At 38.2% G+C, this 27,209-nt stretch overlaps 1 protein-coding gene across 6 annotated transcripts in view; it reads right to left on the bottom strand.

The window, feature by feature from the left end:
* LOC127440440 (protein EFR3 homolog A-like) overlaps positions 1-27,209 on the bottom strand; it is a 73,527-nt gene that overhangs the window by 3,086 nt on the left and 43,232 nt on the right. For 3 of the 6 annotated variants that reach the window (XM_051697008.1, XM_051697004.1, XM_051697005.1), the window contains exons 9-24: positions 21,214-21,292; positions 20,943-21,078; positions 18,451-18,522; positions 16,915-17,082; positions 16,429-16,543; positions 11,764-11,815; positions 9,893-10,065; positions 9,538-9,613; positions 8,888-9,049; positions 7,264-7,395; positions 7,127-7,194; positions 6,820-6,947; positions 887-972; positions 740-788; positions 540-643; positions 51-100 (exon numbers count right to left, since the gene is read on the bottom strand). In XM_051697008.1, the coding sequence (XP_051552968.1) occupies positions 51-100; positions 540-643; positions 740-788; positions 887-972; positions 6,820-6,947; positions 7,127-7,194; positions 7,264-7,395; positions 8,888-9,049; positions 9,538-9,613; positions 9,893-10,065; positions 11,764-11,815; positions 16,429-16,543; positions 16,915-17,082; positions 18,451-18,522; positions 20,943-21,078; positions 21,214-21,292 (1,650 nt within the window). Of the gene's footprint in view, positions 1-50; positions 101-539; positions 644-739; positions 789-886; positions 973-6,819; positions 6,970-7,126; positions 7,195-7,263; positions 7,396-8,887; positions 9,050-9,537; positions 9,614-9,892; positions 10,066-11,763; positions 11,816-16,428; positions 16,544-16,914; positions 17,083-18,450; positions 18,523-20,942; positions 21,079-21,213; positions 21,293-27,209 lie in introns of those variants that run through there. The other 3 variants (XM_051697006.1, XM_051697007.1, XR_007897132.1) reach the window with 3 other exon arrangements.

The following is a 27,209-nucleotide window of genomic DNA, read 5'->3' as shown; positions in this document are numbered from 1 at the left end:
AAATTATGAAAAGCCACTGAAAATAATCCTCAAATAAACAGTCAACTTACCGAATGGTGAGTTCAAATATCTGAGCCAAGCGATCATGTAGCATGTTGGCCTACAAACACATCATATGAGTTAAAATGATTGCACACACAGGATAATGGTATGCAATACAGATTAAGCTTAATAGGCTGACAATGTGAAAGATCATGTACTGCAAAAGCCTTAACCAACGTTCTTTCTTCAGGGCAAAGTAATAATAATGTTTTCAGCATCACTTTTAGTTAGTTTTTTCCACATCACCCCAATTTCACTTTGCTTGTAAAAGTCTTTATCAACATTAATCAATGTGCCTATGTCTGACGGTGTAGTGAATATTTAAAATTGACGTCAAGACCAGAGAAAAACACATAAATGTGAAATCTCATGTTGGTTTATTGATTTGCATTCTGTATAAAGGTTTTTAAAATGAGCTGACTTTTGATAGTTTTTAACATTTTGTTGTACAAGTAATCATTCTCAAAGATAGAACAGAACACACAAACATGCAATACCTTGGACTCGCAGTGGGCAGCAATCTCTTCAAAAGGAGCTTTCTGGAACTTTTCCATCACCTGCCGTCTCCTTTCTCTCTCCTGCTCTTCCAAACCAGTGGTATCTGAGATAGATGGAGAGACATCAGACGTTAACACATACTTAAACATGCAAACAAGGTAGATAAACACAAGTACTGTAGATCATAATCCATACATACCAATGGCCTTCTTCAGTGTCTCAAATGTTATCTCCTCTGCAAGCTGAGACTATATGATAAACAGACACATTAATGTTTTGTGGCCATAATCAACAATTCATGCATACACTTCTAATTTGCTGATCATGTAAGTTGTGTGAAGCTTACCTGATCCGGTAAGCTGTTGGAAAGGATGTCAACTTGGAGAGAAATGGTGTCTACAAAACTCTTCCTACGGGACAGCCGGTCTTCATCTGTCGGTCAAAGGTCACCAATATAAATTACTGAAGCTTGGTGCACGCATGTTTCAGATCACGTAGAGAAACAGTGCGGAATCGTGCTGAACTAAACTCAGTATCTGAATTGGTCTCTTTTCACAAGGGAAGGTGAATTTCCCAAAGCAAACAAACATAATCTCATGGATTGCTCATGTTTAATGGATGTCATGTTTGGGCAAAGCAGCATGAAAGCAGCGTTAATTATCATACAGAAGGAAATTTTACTCAAACACAGGCAGAAATCACAGCAACACAAGATTAAAACAACAATTCTGAAGTAAAAGAAAGAGTTTCAGAGTGAGAGTGCTGATGTCAGATCAGAGTTTGACTCTTAGGGCTCTATTTTCGTGAGCGCGCTAATCGCAGTGTTACGCGCGATAACCTTGCGCTACGTCTTATCCAATTTTGAGCCAGCGCAAAGCACAAGTGGGTGTGGGTGAGAGTGTATGCACTGTCTGTGGGTGTATACATGCAAACTGTGTTTTTTCCTGAGAAATAGGTCATTGCGCCAAGACGTTTGAGAAGCATCTCTATTCTCAGCACAGTCTAAAATCAGTTCCTGCATTTGCAGTTTGTAGATTCCACCAGCAGATTGTAATAAAGTCCATGTCCAAACTCTGAAAATATAGTGGAATAAAAACACTGTTGTAGCCGTTTTATGAAACATAAATGTATGAGATTTGTGTTAAACTTTCTAGAGGTCATGGTTTAATTTTCAATTATTATTATTATTATTATGTTTATATTTAAATTGCATTTGTGATCTGATTTGTATTAATATTTTTCCACCTGTTGTCATAGAGTGATTTTTTTAGTCACTGCAAGAGAGACCAGTGGTGGAAGTTGGAGAGAGTAACATTTTTGGATTTGGGATGATTATATAAAATTTGTATGACCAATTCATTATAAAAAATGTATTTAGTTTAATTTGACATGTAATTTTAATTTAGAAATATTTTTGTTTTAAGTTTTTCGTGTTTCAATAAATGAATTTAATTTTGAAAGCAAAATCGACCAATAGAAGTGACATGCGTGGAAAAACCACAGCCGAACCTGAAAGGCCAATACAATAACTGTTAATACTAGCCATGATTTGGGTGTTACTTGATCAATATGATTAATAATACTAACATTCTCTATAATTTAACGGAGCCAACATCCAAATCCTGAGGAGAACCACATTTTCCATGGGTATAAAAGGAGTATGTCACTAGAAATATGCCTGACATTCAACAATGACGCAGTTAATGCACAAAAGAACGTAAATCCATTTTTCTATTCTTCTAATTCATTGCTTACAGTCCATTTACATTACTTCTTATGAATGTGCTGTCTTTGTTTATATCGCTGGTGCTTGACAGGAAATGGACTATATAATGACTGGAGAAGAACCTCAAATTGCACTTGATCCAGCCCATTAACAATTTTGCCAAACCCAATTCAGAGACTATTAAGTAGAGATGGGCCACTTCTATTTAAATGAATGGGAGAAATTGGAATGCCCAACCAAGAAGCTCTAGCACCCAACGGTCAAAGGATGTAGAAAGGAAGTCCTGCCTTACAGGTAAAAGAGCCATTCACCTTTTAGATACAGACATCGCTTGTCAATCAACTCGCTAATGCGCATGCACATTAGCTATACAAGCCAGGAAAATTGCGTGTTTCAGCGTAATATGAGGTAAAAAAGCACAATTTATCAAATTTTATTACCGATTTGAAATATTTTCTTTGATCGTAATCTTTACCAACCATTTTTGAGATTTAAGTCTTTCCCCATTCAAGTAGATAGGAGCTGCACTGGCATGACTGGAAATAGTCTCCCAAGAGCGTTCCAAAGATGGCCGATAGTGGACTGACTTGCTAGAAAGACTTTGCCCACTTGTACCTAGTCTTAGCACATACATGCATGAAAATACTATAACTTCATAGCCATGCCCATTGACTTTGCACTTATGATTTATAGTATAGCGCTGCGCTTAGCGCTAGTGCTCTTAAAATAGAGCCCTCAAAGTGATGTTTTCCACACAGGAGTGAACAAGCTAGTTGTTTCAGAAAACAACTACTATATATACTCATATTCCACAAAATACTAACCTTGCATGTACATTTATTTGTTCTGCTACTTTATAATTGCATTAGGAATTAGTTTTTTATGCCTTTTTGCCTTTTCTTGAAGCTAATACTTTAACTACAAAATATAATATGATTAAATATTTTAGAAATGACTGACAGGCCTGATAACAACATATAATTTATGATCAGGTATTTATAGGTCAAAATAAACCCTCTACTCTCTAGGTGTTTTGTGTGTAACGGGCTTGTTCAAATGAAAGAAAGTAAAGCCCAAAAAGGCCACTTGTGGTTGTGAACAACCAAGTCAAATGACACTACATCAGCACTGTCCCTGAGTCCCAAGCGCCTGAGCTCAAACAAGTGTGTACTTTCTCTTTAACCTACCGGTTCCACAGTCCAGATGACAGCGGCATATAAAACAGTTAAACAAGACTAATTTATCAGATTACACTTCATATTCATAATTCAGTGCTGAGAGTCATTCTATAACACAATCAGGACCTACAGGTAATCTGTTCCAGTTGCTACAGAGGAGAGGAAGTCTACATCTGCAGCCAGGGTAACAGGTGCAGATCTGAGTCCAAGGGTAACTAACTACTATTCTTATTAACACTGAACTTTCTAACCACATACTGACAGGTGACCTCACTCAATAATGGTACCTCTGGATGTCTGTTTGCATCTGTGCAGAATCTTTCCTACCGTGTATAGAACTATAGTGTGAGCACATACACAGAAAACAGACAAGGCAAAAGCTGAGAAGAAAGAGTGGATGACTTCACACATGAATGAGAAAGATGCTCAGTTCAGGAGTTTGTATTAACAGAAAAAAATGTTTTTGATTCAGAGGTTTCAACATGAGCACTGATATTGTAAGGGTCATAGTGATTGATTTGAGCAATCAGATCATGTAGAGTAAGCGTAAGTAAGGGTAAGTATTAAAAAAAACAAAAAAAAAACAACAAGAAATGCGCTTTGCAACCCATTTTATTTCTATAATGTGATGTCTTTCCAAGACAAACAGAGAAATAATGTAAGCTGGGATTTTACACATTTGTATCTGACTGGATCATAAAAATGGGCATATTTGACTTTACAGGTTAAAGGGACAGTTTACCCAAAAAGAAAATTCTCTCATCATTTGCTCACCCCTCATGCCAGCTGAACAGAAACAACGTTTTTCAGAAGAATATCTCAGCTCAGTAGGTCTAAACAATGTGAATGGTGACCCAGATGCACAGGTAGATGTCTAAACCTGCTGGAAATTACTGCTTGCCGCACATCCGCCGGTGCCTTCAGTTGTCCAGCTACGGGGTCATCAGGCCGGAGCCACCTATCATGGATGTTTCGCCCCATTAATCCAGGAACATCTCCTGGTGGTGGGGCAGCGGTCAGGAACGTCTCCCTGCCTCCCCCCACAGCTGGACACCAGATCCTTTCGATTGCCTTTCGTTCTTGCTTTCCCATCAAGACATTCCTCTTTTCTCGTTGTGACATACCATACAACCAGGGTTCAATACACCCCCACTCCATGAGACCTACCCTATGTCCAAGGCCTCTTCTCTGTTAGAAAAAACACAAGCTATAAATCTCTTCCTACCACCCGTCCAGTGCCTATCCTAAAACCAATCCTCCAACAGATTAAGTAGGAGAGCGATGTGAGAGGCGAGACGGTGTCAGCCGCCCCTCCAATGCCTAGCTTGGCCTGGTTTCGCTCTCCCACTCAATCTTTTTCCAGAAACCCCTGGATAAGGACCAAGTGGGTCAGCGGAAGTAATTCCTACCCACCCCTTTCCTCTTCTACATGCTACCTCACCACATATTGCAATTGTTCCCTATTCCAACTTTCTCGCTTCTGCACACCCCTCTTTTCATCCTTCCTTCTTAACCATAGCCAGAAGCTCCCTTTTTCTGCTTTGTCTGCCATGCCCTTCAGAGACTTCTTCAACGCTGATCCAAAGATACCAATATATTTCAACAGATGCTGCACTGATGTTCCAATAAACCCTCAAAACCTGACCTCCACGGGGAAAGTAGCAGCCCTCTATCCATTTTCCCTGCACTTGGCAGCCAGATCAGCATATTTTAGCTTCTTCCTCTCATAGGCTGCCTCCAGTCCCTCTTCCCATGGGACAGTAAGTTCAATCATTATGACTTTCTTAGCCGATGCCGACCATAACACTATGGCTGGCCACAAGGGGGTAGTGGCAATCTCAGAAGGAAATTTTAGATGCTGGCCAAGGTCAACCACCATTGACCAATCACTTTCATGTGCCAGGATTGACCATTCCTTCTTCCGTGTCGTGCCTCGGCACCTCCCTTTTTAACAAACTCAGTGTACTTCCTCTGTGGAGCATGATGGCCTTTGTTGGCCTTTATTCTACACACCTCAAGGATCTCTGCCAGTTTTCGCAGAATCTGATCATGCCACCACCTGTACAGTCTTGCACCCAGCCAACATGTGCTGCAGATTTGCTCTTGAGGTTTTGCAGAGGGGACAACTCTCCTCTTTACCATACCACAGAGACAAATTTCCAGGGCTTGGAAGAGTGTCATAGGTGGATCTTATTAAACATTTTGCCTGGTCTGGGGTATCTTCCACAGGTCAACCCGTCCTAAAACTTTTTTAGATGCACCTTCCCATACTGTCCAACACCCTTGCTGCTGCTGGCAGACTGCTCAAATAATATAACGTTCCTCTTCCATCATAGTTACTTCTGTCACCACCATAGCTTTCTTTCAATTTGTTAGAGGCTGCTGACCATAGTTTGGGAGCCATCACTCATCCAAGGCCTGCTCTTCCTGATTGGGTTCTTCCAACAATCTCTTGTTGCTTCAGTCTTGAAACTGCCATGTTTACAACCTCCTCTGCCTTCCAGGCACAGCCTGTTCGGACCTGGGCTTGACAAGCCCTCACTGACTGGTCTGTCGATTCCCTTAATTCTAAGAACAGCCTGGTCAAAACTATGAAGCTCCAAAAAGCACATAAAGGCAGCATAAAGGTAATAAATACGACTCCAGTGGTTAAATCCATGACTTCTAAAGCGATATAACAGGTGTGGGTGAGAAACAGATCAATATTAAAGCTTTTTTTACTATAACTCCCCACTTTCACTTACACATTATTTTTTGTTTTGGCAATTCATATTCTTTGTGCATATTGCCACCCACTGGGCAGATATTTATAGTAAAAAATTTTTTTTAAATATTGATCTGTCTCAGAAGACATGGACTAAACCACTTGAGTCATACGGATTACTTTTATGTTTCCTTTATGTGCTTTTTGGAGCCTCAAATTTCTGGCCATCATTCACTTTTGGCATTGTATGGACCTACAGATCTGAGATATTCTTCTAAAAATCTTTATTTGTGTTCAGCACAAGAAATAAATTCATACACATCTGGGATGGGTGAGTAAATGATGAAAGAATTTTCATTTTTGGGTGAACTATTCCTTTAATAATATTTTTCCCCAGCCTAGAAGTTTTGGTTGTGTCAGCAGAAAAGTAAAGTAATTTCAGAAGCAGAGAACATTTTTACATTTTGATGAAAGATTATGAAGATTATGATTTTTTTTTTTGAAAAACATGGACTGATGGATTGAGCACAATCAAGCCAAGAACATTTATTTAGAAAGTAAATATGGTCTTTTTTTCACTTCATGTTGCCTTAAAAAGATTCAGGATTAGAATAATAATCCTTGAACATCTCTTTACAATACATTATGGAACTGTGTGTGTGTGCGTTTACCTGTAACCTGGGGAATGTAAGGTGCAGCCAGTCTCTCCACATTATATCCAGGTACAGTCAGAGCTTCTGCCAAATCAGCTGTCTGAAAATACAGACTGATATCATCCCGATCCAGAGAATCTGGGAGCCTGATCCACACACAAAAACATGCTGATACATACATAACATGCATACAAGCATATGAATCAGGAAATCTGCAATATGTTTTGGCATTATTGTTATTTATTCTTAAATAACTAGGCATCTATTAATACAAAGTAAATAGTAAATTCACAGAATAAATACATGCAAACGCAGTATTACTCACACACACTTCTCTCTGAAGACGTGTTCAGGCAGCAGGTACGGAGCATCCAGATTCCTCAGCTCAATCACCTGACAGAGTAGGAGTGTTACAGGACTCTGTAGGGTGTAGGTGTATATCATAAGTGTGTGTATGGTTACCTTGCTGACGTACTGGCAGAAAGATGGATTCGCGATCATCTGGCTGAGAAAGTTGAGGTAGGCGGCGACCAATGCCATAATGCCACAACGAATGAACATGGGCATGTTCTCCTCATTGGTCAAGGCCATGTCCTTCAACCAATCACAACACAGAGATTAGCATAATAAACAGAAAATACAGTATAGTTCAACTTGAGCCTAAGGCTGTTTTCAAACAAGTTTGATTGTTTGGTCCAATCCTGAGCTTGAAACCTCCCCCCTCCATTTTCTGTTCATTGTGTTATTTCACTCCAAAATGTGGTACATGGACGTCACTAATATAAGTACCACTGCTAAATACCCCAAAAAAACATAGATCCCCAAAGATCCTATCCCAGACTAGGACTGGGTAAAAAAAATTATTTTTCGATGCATCGCTATCTTAGTTTAAATGATTGATATTGATTCTTAAAGAGGCCATGACATGTCTTTTTTTATTATTATTTTAATATGTTCCTTAAGGTTCACTTATAATATTAGTAACCTTTTTTTTCACACACACAAATACACACACAAAAAACCAGCCACATATTTGTAAAAATAATAATCTTCCAGCCTCATTCTGACCCTCTGTCAGAAAGGCTCAGTTTTGGTGCTGCTTCTCCTTTAAGACTCAACGGTAAACACACACTGTCATGATTGGCTCTCTGCTCTTGACTGACCTGCACAGTGTGACAATATGGAGGAAGTAGAGAACAAGTCATTTTGGCAGCTTAGTTTCAACAAATGCTCTTTTTGCAGTGACAAGGAAGCTTTGACTTCTGAAACTTACAATCAAGGAAAATTTTATTCCACATGTCATGAGCTCTTTAAATCCCAAGATCGATCTTTTACTCAATGTGGTATAATGTCTGTTTTAATACCCTGCCTGTTCTTTACAGTCAGTTGTTGATAAAACAATGAAAAAGAAAGATTAATTGTAATCACACATAGCATGAATGCGCTAAAGAAACGCGTGTCCTCTCATTAATATGCGCTCACTGGCTGATGCCGGTAGTCTTAAAGAGATATTACCGATTTAGCATGCTTTCTACATATCAATACTTGTAAATAGTACAAATTATGCATGTAAACAATAAACATGTAACAAAAAATTTCTGAAATAAAATCTATACACTGAAATGAAAATTTTTTCAAAAGCTAAAATTAGACCAATATGATAAAAAAAAATAAATAAAAAAAAATAATAAAAAACCGAATCATTTGTAAAATTCATATGTTCAAATTCTACCTTGAAGGGTTACCTAGAAGGTTAGAAGGTCACTTTATAATTAACAGCATTAGCTAAGAGAGAATTATTTCATATGCAAGCAAAATTGACATTGTAACCAAAACAAACCAATATTGGTTTATTCGATATTTAATCAAATAGAAATCAGAATCGAATCAGAAAATCTGTATCAATACCCAGCCCTACCCCAGACCCCTGTTTTCAAGCAGACTCGGCTGTGTTTCCTTTGAGCCTTCAGCTCTTGGATCCACACCAAAAGTTCAAGTGTGAAAACGATGACAAAATGAAAACGTAATATCTATAATAATAATAATAATAATAATAATAATAATATGTATGTCCAATTATGCACACCTGTAGTGCGATGGACAGCCGCATGAGGTCAATCACCACCTCCTCATTGGCCAGTTCAATAGTGATAAGGGCCAGAGCTGTGAACAGCAGCTCAAAGTTCTTCTGTACATTATCTTCCTCCTTACAGCCCAGATAGATGTGTCTGTATAACTGCTGCCCATGCTGGAGAGAAAGAGAGAGGCTAAGAGCTGAGGTTTTACATATAGTGACCCCAAATGTATTTGGACACTTAAGCCACACTTAAAAATGAATGAATGTATTCGCATTAGATGACAAAATATCAAATCAAGCATTTAAAAAAAAAAAAATCAATATAGCAGAAACAAACTTTTCCACTATTTGGACTCTTTCTGGATGTGAAACTTGAGGAACACGTCCATGGTTAATGTGATGAACTATATCTGTGGTTATTCTGCTAGGACACTTGTGTGAACTTGAGGGGAACTGACTTACATCCACTATAAACCACCTTGACAACAGTTGGTTAAAAGAAATTGCAAAAAGTTAGTTCTGAGAAATAGTCCAGCATCAATTGTTCGCAGATGCCACTTGACTTGACATTTTTAAGTGTGACATATGCATCCAAAAGTGTCTAAATAATTTTGTACACTGTATGTGTAATGGTGATAATTGTGTATAAAATATTTGACCTTTTTCATGAAAACAACATCCTGTTTGGAGATCTTCTCTCTTTTGATCTTCAGAGCAGCTACATTAGGAATAATTCTGCATTTACACACATACACATAAAGGAAACAGTTTAGGTAGTGTTTATTTTAAAGCAACACACACACACACACACACACACACACACACACACACACACACACACACACACACATACATACATATATATATATATATATAGAGAGAGAGAGAGAGAGAGAGAGAGAGAGAGAGAGAGAGAGAGAGAGAGAGAGAGAGAGAGAGAGTGAGAGTGTGTGTAAATGCATCACTCAAGTGTTTTCACACATTCAAGTATGTTAAGTGTATAAATGTCTCTACCGGATCCCACGGAGTTTGGCTCTGTTGTCATGGCGATCGATGATGTTGTGCAGGATCTCCAGGACGAGTTGCCGAAGTTCACTGTCTTCCATCAGAGAGATGGAGCACAACGGCTCGAGAAAAGCAACGGGCAAACCAGCACACATCGTTTTACACTTAAACCCCGATGTCACCTATACACACACACACACACACCCACACACATATAATCCCTTAGAAATAAACCTCAACAACACAATACACACACGGGAAGTTGATGCATACCACATGAGTATTTCTTCAAATCAGCACCAAGACTATAGGTCAGGGGTCGGCAAACATTTTGACATGGAGTGCCTTTTTTTTTTCCTGGTCCTTCCTCATGATCACGCAGCGTGATTTCTTCAACTGAATGGGAGGCTAAACAGTATTAAAGTGTGACGAGACTCACGCTGCACGAGCAAGCCATTCGCACATCACAAGCCAATCAACTATTTAGCCCTTTTCGGTGAATCACACCTGCAAAATCCTAAAACTTTATTTCCAGGTTTAATTTATATTTTGATTAGACTTGCATAGAATTTTTAACCCCACGATGTGGGTTTATGTTTTCTCTTTTAATCGTTTAATGTAATTTTGAGATTGATCATGGTTTAAGGACGGTGTACCTGTATGCTGGGTTGGAAATCTCAAGGATTAGTAGTGGTGTTTTCCTTATTACATCATGTGTTGTTCTGAAAGCAACAAGAAACAAATGAAACACGGAACGTAGGCTGTCGTCCGCACAGCCTGACCGAAGCAAAGTGGGCACGTTTACTCGTGCGATTAACCGAAAGTGAAGCGCTGCCGGCTTGTTATGCACGAATGGCTTCCACACGCTGCACGAGTCTGTTGGGTATACTGCAGTCTAGTCACATTTTAACTTTTTGTTTAGCCTCTCATTCAGCTCATGAAAATGCTGCGTGATCATGAGGAAGGATTACATCAAGATGTAGATTGGAATGCAGGTGCAGAATTTATATAACTAAAATAGTCTACTTATCTCTCGCCGTTGCTGGCGTGCCAGCGATTACCCCTCAACATGCCAATGCTGGCACGCGTGCCATAGGTTGCCGACCCCTGCTATAGGTTAAAATGCAGATGAGTATATATAGAAGAATTGTGTATTTTTTTAGGTGCTGCTCACCAATTATTTAAATTTTTTCACAATTTTTAAACACATTTCAGCATACACTAGTTCTTTTAGTCAGTCATGCATATTTTCAAAGTACAAATATTCTGTGTAGTCTCTCAGTTTATATGAGGTCATAAAAGCTACATTGTTTGGATACAAATGTATAAGAAAAATGTTGTTTAAAACACTATGGTATAGCATGGAGTATGGAGGACATGTAAACTACCCACATATAGTGTTGTAAGTGTGTGTTGCATATTTGTAACTCTGGGAACTTTCTATGGGACATTTGGCAATGACCCGCAGGAGGAGACAAAGAGCGAAAGCGGTTGACATCCAAAATAACCGTTTTATGTCTCAACCTGCTGCCCATTTCCTGTCTGTTGCCGGGCAACACAGCCTGAAAATTTGCCCTATCTAAAACCGGCCATGAACCAGAGTCCAGATTAAAAAAAGGACAGAAAAAGCCAGAGGCTGCAGTAATCTGATGTTTTGATCCGTACTGTCTGTTGTCTAGGAACATTTCAAAACTCCCTCTAGGAATGTGTGTGAGGGCTTTGCTAACAAGCGCAGAGATTGAAAGTAAGCCTGATATCTTCAACCGTCAAGATCAGATAGTCTGATGTGATGGATGATGAAAGCTTAAGTGTGCTCTCTTAGCCACTTCCTTACACTCAAACACACACATTCAGAGTGAGACAAAAGAAAAGAGATTCACCATAATGAGAGAACTGAGCAGCATCGTTTGAATTCTCTTGGTGCCCTGATGCCTGAAAGAAAGAAAATAGAGTTTTAAAATCACTCTATCAGTATTATTAGGCTAGTTTTCAATGTGTGCGTGTGCGTACACACAAAAACCATCACTGCACAACGCTGACTTGATGGCATCATCAAGTGATGTATAGTGTGTTTGTATAGTGTGTTTTGTAGTTTAATGTTAGTTACATGCTGTTAATTTATCATCTCATTTTTAGGGCTGTGGATTTAACCCCTTAATTCAATGCAATGAATTATATAAAGGATAATGTGTAAATATTTTTTTACAAATAACGCAATTAATCAAGTCCCATAATCATCGAACCATAATAAGGAATATTCCTACCATCAGAGCAATTTTAGCTTGAAGTACCACCTGTTTTTAGCAGAGGGAAGTAAGCGAAACTCCACCTGTATAGGTAACGCGCAGCTGTACAGACAACAAACCACACTCAGGCTTGCTTGGCACTAGCGAAACACAAGATGATGATGCGTTCTTGTGTTCAAAAACAGCTGGACAGAGCGCATTTCCAAATGCAGGGATCTCGAGAAATTAACACAGCGATCTTTAAATGCTCTGTTTATGTAAAATTATGCAGAATTGTACAAATTGCAAACATGCAAACATGTAATCAATTTTGGAGCGTTTCTCTATAAATGAACATTGTTTTCTGCATATAGTGTGTGAAAGTACAACATGACAACAAGCACTATTGATCCATCAGTCTCCTTGTTTTATTCCAACCTACTATTACGTCATTGATCACTGTGAGAGCAGGAAGGTTCATTCACCTGACATCTCAGCTGAGAAGCGGTATGATATGTACTGTGTTTACGCAGCGTGTTATTATTTGACCTAATTTCAAATACAAAAAAAAAAAGTTCAAAAGGTCCAAAATATCCCACTATCCACAACAAGAAGTTTCATGAACTCATATATGCATCTTCTGTACATGTTATTATGAACAGTAACTCGTATACAGTAATTAAACAATTCACAAATTTGTATTAAAATACCCTGAAATAGGAATATTTTAAAAGGAAAATGCCAATACTTGCATTTCTTAAGTGTATTAATATGAAGAATATTTAAACAGTAGGCTACATGCACATTTTATTTGGAGTAAGATTTTATTTGTTAATTTATTGTTAATTTCCACGACAATCGATTATGAAAATGTCTGAAAACTGTCATCCTTACTGTGGACTGTAGGCCAATGATCGGCTTAAGTTCAATAATATGGAAACAAACAATATACTACCTTCTAAAGCCACTTTTTGTATTGTCTTACCAATGCTTAAATTGTCAATAATGACAATACACAATAATGTAATGCATTTTAATAATCTCAATTATGATATTTATAACATATATTATATTTATTATTATTTAATCATTACATATTAAATTATTGTTATTTGATGGCCTTTCTGAGCAAATATTTATATATGCCAATAATCCGATTAATCAATCAGCATATCGTTTAAGTAATTAATTCGATTACAAATTTTAATCGATTTACAGCGCTACTCATTTTAGTTTATTACTACATTTGTTTGAAGTTAGTTTTTCTCTCTCTGTTTAATTTAGCAATTCATCAGGATTACCATAAATGCTCTTATAAATCGGCACAATACAATTCAAGTGCCATGTTGCTTATTTCTCATTTAAATTAGCATACATCTGTTCTTTAGTCACACTTCTGGTTCATGTTACATGTGCCAAACCTTAAATAGCAGCAGGAAAGAGTTGGTCAGACTCTGAAGTCCAGATTCAAGGCTTTTAAATAACACCTATTTTGTTTGAAGTGAAGTATTTCATTAAAGTGCTGATCACATCCACTTGCATTGTATGGACATACAGAGCTGACATATTCTTCTAAAAATATTTGTTTGTGTTCTGCTGAAAGTCATACACATCTGGAATGACATGAGGGTGAGTAAATAATGAGAGAATTTCTATTTTTGGATAAACTATTCCTTTAAAAAGCTAGCAGCTCCAGTTTAAAAGGTTACAAAAAAAAAAAAAAAAAAAAAAAAAAGTAAAATTATCGGTATTAGACACAATGCGCTGTGAAATATTAGTTAAGAATTATTAGTTAACAGTTATCAGCAGGGTTGGGAACCGAGAATTGGTTCTTGTTCAGAACTTAATTTTCATGACTTTCGGTTCCGTTAACAGTTTTCGCAAGTGAAATTTTCCACCATTGTGGACAGAACACTGAACAACAATACTCTGACAGTGTTTCTTGCAGTGGCAGCGCTGCCCTCTACTGAATCTAGAGCAGAAAAACATGCAGAGCACCTAAACGATTCCCGAACAAATGACTCTTATGAGCATCGGCGTCGCCAGGTCATTTTTCCGGAATGTTTTGACTGTAACCCCAAATGTAATTTTAAATGTAGGCTACGCAATAATATTGCTACATTTTGTTTGAAGTACATGTGACGTGACCCCCTCCCCCCAAGCCCCGAACCTCCTCAAGTCCTAGAAACGCCCCAGCTTATGAGCCGATTCTTTTGAATCTACAGCGCGAAACATCCAGCGCTTCCAATGCAGTCTGACCAAGTGACTCTTATGAGCCGATTCTTTATTTTGAATCAAAAACATCTTATCTTATACTGATGCACAAGTTATGAATGTCCCACTCGAAATGAAATAAGAACTGTTAATTCTAACAAGCTTTAAGTACAACATTAGGCCACAAAACACAGTCTAAACTGTCTCTGGAACTGTTACAGTGACACTTCAATCGGGTAGTGCAGTTACTAACTGTTGTTCATATGACGATGTGCAGTTAAAGATAAACATGCATTTTGTTGTAATCAGTGAAATAATATAATAATAATAAATGTTATCTAATTTCTTGTTTGTTTAGAATGTTTTTTTTTTTTTTTTATATGTCATTAGGATCAATTATTTTATTGCAATTATGCCTCTAAAAGTATGCAAACATGCAAGAATTGTATTCAATTTATATCTGATTTGTTATATCTGCTCTGTAGGAATCTGAGGGTGTGTTCACACTTGTAGTTCGGTTCTCTTGGTCCGGACCAAAAAAGAAAAGAAAATGATACATTGTAGTACTGGTTCGCTTAGCGTTCACAATGGCATTTTTAACACCGAATCTAAAGATACGAAACAAAAAGCATCAGGAAAAAGTCACAACCTGGTTGGACAGCTTTTATGACGTATATTTTGCGAAGGAACTTGCCGAACATCCAAAACAATGCTGGCTGCTGGGCTAAATGCGCTCGTTAGATTTATATATGTATATATGGTGGTATTTTTACCAGCTGAGAACAAACGAAGAGCTAATAAAATATGTAAAGGAGTCAAAACAGCACCAGGAATTCCTCTATTGCGCACACAAACAAAGATATGCTGCAAGGACGGCTGACAGTGGTTCCGACGCCTGTACAGAACTGTAATGGGCAACATAGCTCCTATGATGAGAAGAACCAGGTATGCTTGAGGTCAGTATTAGGCTAATTACTTCCTGTTTTTGGTCCGTTTAGACGTCTTTGGTCCATGTTGCATTCATATATCAATCGAACCGCAAAAGAGTTTGTTTGGAAGTGGACCGAGACCCACTATTCAGGGGGTCTCGGTCCGCTTGTTTGGTGGGCACCAAGGTTTGGGTGGCAGCGTTCACACTTCAAATGAACTGCACTAACAGAGCAATCACACCAGAGTTCGTTTTAATCGAACCAAACCTGCTAAGTGTGAACACACCCTGAAATAATCTCATCATTTGGCAACAGCCTGCTGAGGGCAGTAATTTTCTTAATAATTCTTCCTTAAAAGTACTGAAAGAATCATTAAGAGGAATAGGAAAAAGGAATCGGAACCGGAATCGTTAAAGGAATAGTTCACCCAAAAATGAATCATTTACTTACCCTTAATAGGTTTTATTCAAGCTATCAAACCACAAAAAGACATATTTGTAACTTAAAATACATTGTGTAGGCTATATGAAAGATACATACTCACAATATATCACCCAGTGTTGGAAAACTATGCGAGTTGCGCTCCGTGGCGCAGCACAAATTTGAGCAGCCTCCAGGAGTCGTAGCTGGGCGACGCTGACAGACGGCGAGTACGCAGTCGCACACCACCTATGCCACTTTTATAGAAAACTATTGTTTCAAATTTTAGAATGAAGAATTTCTCAGCTCTTTTGGTCCATCCAATGCAAGTGAATGGGTACCACAATTTTTAAGCTCCAAAAATCCCGTAAGTCAGCATAAAAGTAATCCTTAAGACTCCAGTGGTTAAATCAATGTATTCAGAAGCGATATATGATAGGTGTGAGTGAGAAACAGATCAATATTTAAGTCCTTTTTTCCTATAAATTCTCCTCCCTGCTCAGTCAATCTCCACTATAACTTTCACATTCTTCTTCTTGTGTTTTAGGTGATACATATTCTTCATGCATATTGTATTATTTTAACCTTTAGACAGTCCTAGTATTTTCTATTTGTAGGTCTAATATTGACGTACTAGCTTATTTCATACTTTAAAGTATGTACTTTACCATCACAAACACAATGTGTAAAATTTTTACTTAGTAGAAGTATGGAAATTGGGATTCCGCAAACACACTCATCACAAGCACAGTCCTACCCAATCTTGACGGTGTCCAGGGTGTGACAGGGCGTGCCGTAAACTGGAACTTTCCCCATTATGAACATCATCACTTCTGCTCTCTGATAATCAGGAAGATTGCCTCCAAAGAAACCTACACAAACCAATAATTCAATGTTATTGAATGTGTTCAGTAACGGAAGCATTTGAACTTAACAAGAGGTCAGATCTCCATTAAAAGGATAGTTCATACAAACATGAAAATTCTTGATTTATTCAATTCTTTATTTATTTATTTATTCACCCTCATTTCGTTTCAAACCCTTATGTCTCAGTCTCCATCATTGGATCTTTTTTCTACACAATGAAAGCGAATGGTGACTGAGGCTATCATCCTTTGTGATCCACAGAAGAAAAACAGTCACACAGAAATTTGGAACAACATGAGGGTGAGTCAATGAAGACCAATTTATACTACCCCTTTAAAAGATGAAGCAGTCAGGTAAATAAAGTGTTTAGCCCCACCGATGGTTTGTATGATGGCGTTTTGTACAATGCGCTCTTCGCTTTCTTTGGTGCGGGTGGAGGAAAGGCTGCTCGCAGAGTTCCTGCGCGATCCTTCACCCAGTTCAAAATCCACACTCATCCGCAGATGCTTCAACAGGGTGTTAAACACTTCCAGGACTGTGGGACCTGATAATACACACACACACACACACACACACACACAGCTAAAAAATAATTACGTAGAGTCACTAAAATACAAAAACATGGGGCCTGGGTAGCTCAGCGAGTAAAGACGCTGACTACCACCCCTGGAGTCATGAGTTCGAATTCAGGGCGTGCTGAGTGACTCCAGCCAGGTCTCCTAAGCAACCAAATTGGCCCGGTTGCTAGGGAGGGTAGAGTCACATGGGGTAACCTCCTTGTGGTCACTATAATGTGTGGTTCTCGCTCTCGGTGGGGCACATGGCGAGTTGTGCGTGGATGCCACGGAGAATAGCGTGAAACCTCCACACGCACTTCGTCTCCGCGGTAACGCGCTCAACAAGCCACGTGATAAAATGCGCGGATTGACGGTCTCAGACGCGGAGGCAACTGAGATTTGCCCTCCGCCACCCGGATTGAGGTGAGTCACAACGCCACCATGAGGACTTAGAGCGCACTGGGAACTGGGCATTCCAAATTTAAAAAAAAAAAAAAAAAAAAGTCAAATTTTTTTAGTCAAATAAAAAAACAAACATCTCAAAGGTTTACTGTTTGTACATCTGTGGTTCTGAACTGGCTTTGCTTCAGGACACAGATTTTTAACATATGATGCAAAAGTAAACAAAGAAATGAATATGATACAAATGTAAAAAAAATAAAAATAAAATCTCTTTAAACTCAATCATTGAAATGAATGAACTGGTGTTTTGTTGGTTACTAAAAGAATTTTGATGGTTTCATGCTATTGGCAGCAAAAAATGTTTATCCATGTTGCAAGTAATTTAATGTAGTCTGGATTGTATTTTCTTTTAACTGGGATAGTTTTGTTAATTTTTGGGTAGCGACCCACCAGTTGAGAAACACTGTACAGCCCTATATGATATTAAAAACCACATTTAAACACATCAGACCATGTGACTCAGGTTATGCCCACAGTAATCCGTTTAAGTTTGAATTGAAACCTCTGTTTTCAGTTCTCTGTCGACATCGTTTTCCAAAGTATACAGTTATGGAGAGCTCAAAAGTGGAGGAAAAACGCTGTTCCAGTGTGGATGAGAGGCGTAAATGTAGCAAAAAACATGAGTTTTCAAACAAAACCGAATTAGTGTGGACCGGGCCTCAGACTAGATGCAGGAACTAAAGACCACTACTAGGGGGAGCTGCACTTACCCTACACAGCAAACCCACAAAACCTTCAGTCACTCACCAAATCCACCTTAACTAATCAATACTCAGTCAATACCACATAATGAGACCCTAAACAGTGCAACATGCAACAGTGCAACAACATGTGCCTGATTTAGAGACCAGCTGAAGGTTTTGATTGATCGAGAGCTGCGTTTGTTAACGTACCCAACCACAGATTGGGTGGTGAAGAGATGGGACTGAGAAATGTATAAGCATTGTTTTGATTAGGAGTATGACCTGAGAAAAAAAAGGAGGAATGAAGAAGAGAGGAAGAGAGAGAAAATCGAGAAAAGATGATGAGAAAATGTGTATCGGTTTGCAGTTGCAGTGCTTGACACAAGCATGTAAACAAACAGGATGACAAAAAATAATTTGAGGTGGAGAAAATAAACAGCGTAAAATGTAACAGTAGAAAAATAAACTAGATTTTTACATTTTCTGAAGAAAATCCGAATGATGATTGCCCAAGCAAAACTCACCACCATGATGCTTCCTGATCCAAGTCAGCTGAGACCGAAAAGTGATATTTTGGTCCCTAAATATGGCTTGGGGTCCTACATTAATGCAAGTGTGGGATTCCACCATGTGAAAATTGTAAATCCAATTGCTTAGAAAAGTAACAACATGTCTTAGTCAGATATGATGTGATATGGTTCCAGCGAAAAATAATCTGAACCTAACACTTGTGCACAATGTGGAGCACAACCATTTAGAACACATTTGATGCTTAATAGAGCACAACAGTGCCGGCCCACTTTTTCAGCAGTCTTGGTTCCGCAAGTTATTTACCCATTCATTTTTTCCCAAAGGAATTTCATAAACTCCTTTGTAAAAGCATTCGAAGCCATGAACTAAATCAACCAGTTCCAAGGTGAATCACAACATTATAAACTTTGATTTGAAGCAAAAAAGTAGTTGAAAATCGGACAGACAAAGGTACAAGACTGTGTATTCAACGTCTTTGATGACTGAATGAATTACAACCCCATGAAGCTTTACGAATGACGTAATCAAATGAAAAACAATGGAAAAATATCAAACTGTTGATATAAATAGGTTGATTACACTATGTAACACAATTTTTGTTCCTGGGTAGTAAGTGTTATTTCATAATTGCTTATGCTTCAAAAGTATAGAAAATGGCTATTATTCCCCACAAACTTTGCTTTTGTGACCAGGACAGTGATATTTTGAAATGTACATATTTCCAATGAGAAAACGGGCAAATTTGTGTCTTTTCGTTTACATAAAGTCAGAAAAAAAAAAAAAATCAACATATGAATCCAAAATCCTTCTTTATCTGTGGTCCGATGAAGACACTGGCTTTGACCTTTGCCTCAGACAGTTTAGGGAAGAAGTCTTGAAGGTACTTGAAGGCTGCCGACACCTTATCTAGTGCTCTGACAAATTGTTTCATAAGGCCCAATTTGATGATCCACCAGTGGATCCCACTTGACGTTGTTCCTCCCCACAGAGAGCTCGGTCCGCTGAGGCCAGTCCCGCCTGAGGTAGTGCGCCTTGGTGTCCCTGCTGTCCCAAAGGCAAAGATAGCAGGGAAACTTGGTAAAACCGCCTTGGAGACCCATCAGGAATACCACCATTTTGAAGTCTCCTATGACCTCCCAGCCATACTCCTCATATTTCAAGGCATCCAGCAAGGTCATGATGCTGTTGTAATCCTCTTTGAGGTGCACCGAGTGAACCAGGGGAAGAGACGGATACTTGTTACCATTATGGACCAGCACGGCTTTGAATATTACTTTAGTATAAATACATGTTAATTTGGACTTTATGTGAACGAAAAGACACAAATTCGCCCGTTTTCTCATTGGAAATATGTAAATGTCAAAATATCACTGTCCTGGTCACAAAAGCAAAGTTTGTGGGGAATAATAGCCATTTTCTATACTTTTGAGGCATAAGCAATTAGGAAATAACACTTACTACCCAGGAACAAAAAATACAATAAAAAAATTTTGCTGTAGAAACAACATATTTTAAGTACATAGCAAAATACTGAGATCTACACAAATACATATGTATTTCTCGATTGCATCTTTCGCAGTGCATCATTTAAGTGGGTGGCCGCTACTGGGCTCTTTTGCTGCAATTCTCTGATTGGTGGATGTTTCCCCTCAGGATCATGGACAGTGCAGTTCTTCAATAAGAATTCCACTATTAAACATGATTTTTAAAAACTGAAGTTGAAATTATGCAGAATGATACATCATCGATTATCAACCTCGGTGCTCAAGGTAGGTCTGTCTGTAAAGGTTTATAAGTTATTGTTAATAATCAGTTCCCCTATGGGACATTTTTTATGTCCAGAACCAGACTGTTGCACTGTTATGAGAAGGATTTTGGACCAATATGAGTTCACAGTGGGTGGGGCAAAAATTACAGCAAGAATCAAAACCAAGAGAGAGACAGAATGTGGTGTCGCTCATGGTAAGAATAAAACTCTGATAAACACAAAGAGATCCCTTTTATTGTGTGTCGCTTTATTGTGTCGTGTCTGGTTAGGACAGTGAAATAGCACACACCTCTCCTCTAACGGTGCAGAACGAGTTACTTATCAGAGTTCTATACTTAGGGTTAGGGATTTGTTCCAAAATTCAAGTATAAGCAATAATAAAATGGTCAGTACACAGTCTTACCAATGGAACCTTTGGCTGCTATGGCAACTGTCTCCAGGAGCACCTGAACGATGCCTGCCCTGACACGTGGTATGTTCTTACTGTGGGTGTCAAGGTGAGACAACACTTGCTGGATTACATGGTGAGAATGCTGGGCCTGAAACAAACACACATACACACACCTCACAAAACATTCTGTAAAAATGATTTCGCTCTCTATTAGGCTGTCATTAAGCGCTGCATCAGGTCACATTTGATTAACACAAAGAGAGTGACAATCAGTTCGTTTTACCTGTATTGAGTACATGATTATCCTGAAACAGGACACAGCGAAATCATTTGGCTCCCACAGACGATGGTTGTCTAAATGTCTGCAGGAAAACAGGGCTGTGTTTTATGACCTCTCATAAGACAGTTTATTGGTAAATAACATTCCATCAACACAATCAATATGCAACATATTTATTGATGATGGTTGACCAATATGGGTTTTAAAATGGGATGCTGAAACCAATATCTAGAGAGCATGGTGACCGACAGAATATGTGATCACAAATGAGCTGCACAAAAAAATGCTAAAATTAAAGAAACACATTCTGCATATTATTCTAACATATTTTTTTCTAATATTTACTCAAAATGCAATTATTCTAAATTATAAATTGTTTACTATCCACTTACAAAGCTATTGGTACTGTAGATTTTGGAACGAACAAAAGGGGAACTACCATTACAGTTTATCTGAAGATTGTGTGTGGCCCTACGGATTTGTTAACGTTTAGTAAGTAACCTTATGCACAAGAAAGGTGCACTTAATTAAATTTCACCAATAAGCTAGTCTGTGTCTTGAAGCCTCGTTAGATGGTCAGGTACAAGGCAAATACACAGTTGCCCACATTCACAGTCAGTAATTTTTATACAGGTGTTTAGAGTCAATTCTGGCACTGGTGTCGGGGTGTCGTCGGGTGCAGTGGCCCCACTCAACCACAGCAGTGATTTGAAAAACTCGAGCATTCCTTCACCGCAACACAAATCCTGTTTCCACACCTTTATCTCTCTGTTCTGCAGTCTGATCTCTAACTCTCTAAACCTCTATACCACCATCGTCTCCCTTCCTGCTGTTGCCATGGTAATGTCAATCAGATCTCACCCCCATCCGATCCACGCTATTTTTAGAACGCTTGAAATCCCTCTCCACCTAAAAAAAAAGAAAAAAAAAAAAAAAAAACCCTCTCGCAGTCTCTCTTCGAGAACACCAGCTTTGTGTTTTATCGGAGGTACAGATATCTGCCCTGGAGCTCAATATTCAAATCTCACACACTCCACCGCACGCGCACGCGCACACACACACACACGCGCACACACACACACACACACACACACACACACACACACACACACAACTTTAATAAATACAGACCTGCAAGAGCACACTGCCAACAGTTTATTAAGCTCATAACAGGAGAGAAGGGAGAGAAATGGAGTGAGTTACCATTTTTGTAACCATTTTGCTGTCAGAGACAAATTTGGGGTATCATGATTTGGGGTATCATGCAAGGCCAAAATAGTCAGATTTTGGTTGCTTAGTGTGACATACTCACCATCAGCAGAATAATTGTTTTTGTGATGAATCTTAACCTCAGACAATGTTCTGACAGTGTCTTTAGTGTGACTGCTTCTAACATGTCCATCTAATAAAGAACCAATAGGCGCACAGGAATTTATAACATGTGTATTGTATGTGTGTGAGAGAGAGAGGTTCAATTAAAATATGATATGCAACATAAATCTAGTTCATTAGCATTGCATGCATGTTATGATGGTACTATAAAAATAACCTTTATTACAACGTATTCGGTTCAGCTGCAGTCTTGCTTGTGTAATATTGCTTAAAGGTATAGGTCACCCAACACTGAAAATTCTGTCATTATTTACTAACCCTCATGAGTAAATAATGGAGATGTCAGGCAGAATACTAGCCTCAGTCACCTTTCACTTTCATTGCAATGAAAGTGAACGGTGACTGAGGCTAACATTCTCCTTTTGTGTCCATGGAGGAAAGAAATGTATACAGGTTTGAACGACATGAGTGTGAATTTTCATTCTTAAATGGAACTATCCCTTAAAAACCTGACAAGCAATAATCATAAAAGACAGAAAAAATATATATATTGCACAGTGTACACCAGGTTTAAGAGAGAAAGGAGAGACAGAGACGTTTCATATGGAAAGATGAGAGAGTTAGAGCCCCTCAGTGCTTTTATATTCTCTTCTCTCAAAGATCTCACTCAATGCTAATTGGCCAATGACTGAGATGAGCCAAAACTGTCTCAATAATGAGCCCCGAGAGTGCACACACACATGCAGAAACTCACATATGCACTGCATTCAGCAGTATGTTTCTGAATTGTGTGCTAATAAGCTGCAGATGGAGAGCAGGTCATTGCAGTCAAACTCAGAGCTGCTAATTTACAAATGAAGTCAAAGTTAGAGCAGTTTATCACATTTCCAACACTGAATCTAAAGTTCCACCTTGAGCCTCCATTAAAAAAGCAGCCAACAGACACACTATTACAGCATCTATTAATGAACTCTACAGAAACAAATCATAATTTCTATACACATAAATGGATTTATGTATAAAAATTAATTAGGGATGCACTGGTGTATACATTTTAGCTGACATATAGCCAATAATTGCTGTTTATTACTCATAACTGATATGACAGGTACTACAAAATACAAATCTATACTGAATTCTACTGTGCACTCCTAACAAAACTCTATAAAACCTATAAAAGGCAGTGGCACTAATATTGAAGTTTAACAAATTATGCAATAAATATAATGCATGATTGAAATGTAAATACATATAAACAAATCATAAAATATAAACATTGTGTTTTTCAATGCATTGGGCCCTATTTTAAGAGCACTTGCGCTAAGAGCAGTGCTATGCTTTAAGTCACACACGCAAAATCAATGGGCATGGCCATGAACTTTTGGTATTTTCGGGCAAGTGTGCTCCAAGTCTAGGCACAAGTGGATTTTGAGAAATTGCTTGCGCAAAGACTAATGGGCTGGGTAAAGTGTCGTTTAATTCTGAGGATCTTCTCCAGCTATTGCAGCGTCTGCATCCTATTATATAGTCCATTCCCTCTCAAGCACCAGCGGTATAAACAAAAACAGCATTCATAAGATGTTGTTAATGTAAATGGACTGTAAGCAATGAATTAGAAGAATAGAAATATGGACTTTTAGTGCATGGTCTTTTGTGCAATAACTGCATCCATGTTGAATGTCAGGCATAGTTCTATGACAGTGATATGCTCCATTTATTCACATGGAAAATGTGAATCTCGACATTATTAAGATGTAGGCTGTTATATTATAGAGAATGTAAGTATTATTAATCATACTGATCAAGTGAAACACAAATCATGGCTACGATTAACAGTGATTGTATCAGCCTACCAGGTAAGACTGTGGATTTTTTTTGCACGCACTTCACTTATAGCAGTTGATTTTGCTTTAAAAATTAAATCCATTTATTGAAACAGGAAAAACTTAAACCAGAAATATTTCTAAATTAAAATTACACTTCAAATGGAATGTGAATAGAATCAAAATAACGAAGTGTTCAAAAAATTGCATATAACGACCTACCCAAATCCAAACACTTTACCCTCTCCAACCTCTTTCACCGACTCCTTTATAAATCACTCTATGACAACAGGTGAAAAAATACCAATACGTATTAGATCACAAATACAATTGTAAATACATTAATAATAATAATAATAATAATAATAATAATTGAAAAATAAACCATGATCTCTAAAAATTCTAACACAAATCTCATACATTTTTGTTTCATAAAACAGCTACAACAGTGATTTTCAGGGACATTATTTCATGTTCCACTATATTTTCAGAGTTTGGACATGAACTTTATTACCAACTGCTGGTGGCATCTCCAAATTGCAAATGCTAGAACTGAGTTTAGACTTTGCGCTGAAAACAGACCTGCAAACAATGACCTATTTCTCAGCAAAATAGCAAAATGCACTTTTCATCACTTCATTAACATACAATAAACCCACAGTTTGCGCACATACACCCACAGATAGCACAAACACTCCCACTGGTACAGGAAGATACATATTTGGTGTAGGTTCAAATCCACAATCACAGTAAAAGACTGGTAAGAATGTGAACTGCAGGCATTAACACTTTGCTTTTTTACTACTGCTTTACAGGCTTCTACACAAATGAATCACAGCGCTGTGGATTATCTCACCAAATTCATTTTTGCCTGCAAGTCCAGCATCTGTAAATTATACTACAGGTTTTATATTATATATATATATATATTTAAATCATGTTAAATTACATTTAAAAAGCTTTTGCTAAATTACTTCACATAATATGACCTTTATGTTTCTTTATTAGATAGATGCAGTTGAGGGAGTACAGGTATAGTGATGGAGAAATGGATTCAGACATATTGCAATCTGGATTCAAACTTGTATGAGCACCACTGCTCAACACATTTGACCAAAACTGCGCTAACCACTAGACCACGGCCATATTAATACTCATGTGATATTATTCCACCTTACGACACCTTTATAGCATTACTGTTACATTATAAAGCCATTATTACTCTTTACTTTTCATATACAGTACACAGCTGGACGGTGTTGGACTGCTGATTAGATCTTAAGAGTCTCAAATGAGACTGTTGATGTCCAGTAATGTTTAAATCAAGGCCAAACAATATGAATGCAAATGCCAAGTGTTAATATGCCAGGAAAGTCACTACGCTGCAGGTAAAAATTGGCTCTGCAGTAATCTCCTACTAAGTCAGTGTGTAAAGAGAGACACGCATTTGTATCTGTAACCCATTTAATACATAAATCAAGCTCAAAGCAGCTGGATTCCCATCAACAATTCCTTTAACATAAAGCAGAGCCATCTGTGCACTGTTTGTGTTTGTGTTGAAACTGAAATGAATGAAAGCCATCATGCCCACAGCATGAGAGGAAACAGATGAGCAGCAGACAGCAGCAATGTCTGGACACCTGAGCTTAAAGGGTAACTTCTCAGTGTGTATTTCTGAAAACATATGCGTGTCTGTGTGTCATGAAGTGTTCTGGTCCTCTCTGCCTATGGGTAGTCGACTGAGGGTACAGTATAAGTCAAGTTCAAGTTTGTCATCATTTACTCACCCTCATGTCATTCCAAATGTGTATGACTTCCGTGTATCACAAAAAGAATGCGTTTGAAAGTTATCACTATATTGCATGCTTTCCCTGTCTCTTACAGTCTAATTCTCTGATCATGAACAATCCTTAAAGCAATCAATAGAACCTGATGTCCTTGAAGTTTTCACACACACATCTCTGTTCCCACTGTAAGAGTGTGTTAGGGATTTACACACATGCCACATGTTATAAATGCTATGAGATACTACACAGAGTAAAAGCTCTGATGTACAGGGTGTCAACGAGCACATTGTACCCCAAAATATGCCTAAATCCAACACATTTTCCCATTATAAACAAGTTCAATCAGAGTTATCACTATGATACTATGGGGTCATATAGCAGCAAAAAAGGCAAGTTTTGAAAAATACTTGAAGTTATACTGTCTGAATAGCTCCTATAAATGTGATGTGTGCATTTTATAAAAAATGGGGACAAGTCAAGGTACCTTGAGAACAATCATAATCTGTACATCTATGTTGTAGAGGTACTGTGTGATGCGTTACTATGATACTATGAACCAGCCCAGGAAAAAAAAATAGCAACCTCATGTTAATGTCAGGGCCTGTTCATTTGTTATTGTAGTTTCTCAGCTAAGCCATGGAGAGTGAACAACTGCTGTTGCCATAGTAACAATTCAAACAACAGTGCCTACTGTACAATATGTAGAAACCGCATTCGGCTGGTCGGGACCATTGATATATATATATATATATATATATATATATATATATATATATATATACTGATATATATATAGAACTGGATCGCTGACGCAACAGTAAACTGCCAGAAGTGTTCGAGCGGCCATCTTGGTATGTCCAAACTGTCATAGAGCATTAATGACTGACAGGCGAAAATGCCCCTGCTTCACTCACTCCAACCTCCGGATACGACAGTCACATTTCGCCCTCTAGTGACAATCATGTTTAATGTTTAATTTGCTCATTATAGATAATATTTGGTACGAGGATGAAGAAATACACAGATTGCGATGTCAGAGCATTCACCTGCCCCGGTG

Source organism: Myxocyprinus asiaticus, chromosome 5 (assembly GCF_019703515.2).
Source record: "Myxocyprinus asiaticus isolate MX2 ecotype Aquarium Trade chromosome 5, UBuf_Myxa_2, whole genome shotgun sequence".
NCBI lineage: Eukaryota > Metazoa > Chordata > Actinopteri > Cypriniformes > Catostomidae > Myxocyprinus > Myxocyprinus asiaticus.
This window is presented reverse-complemented; position numbering and strand designations above follow the sequence as displayed.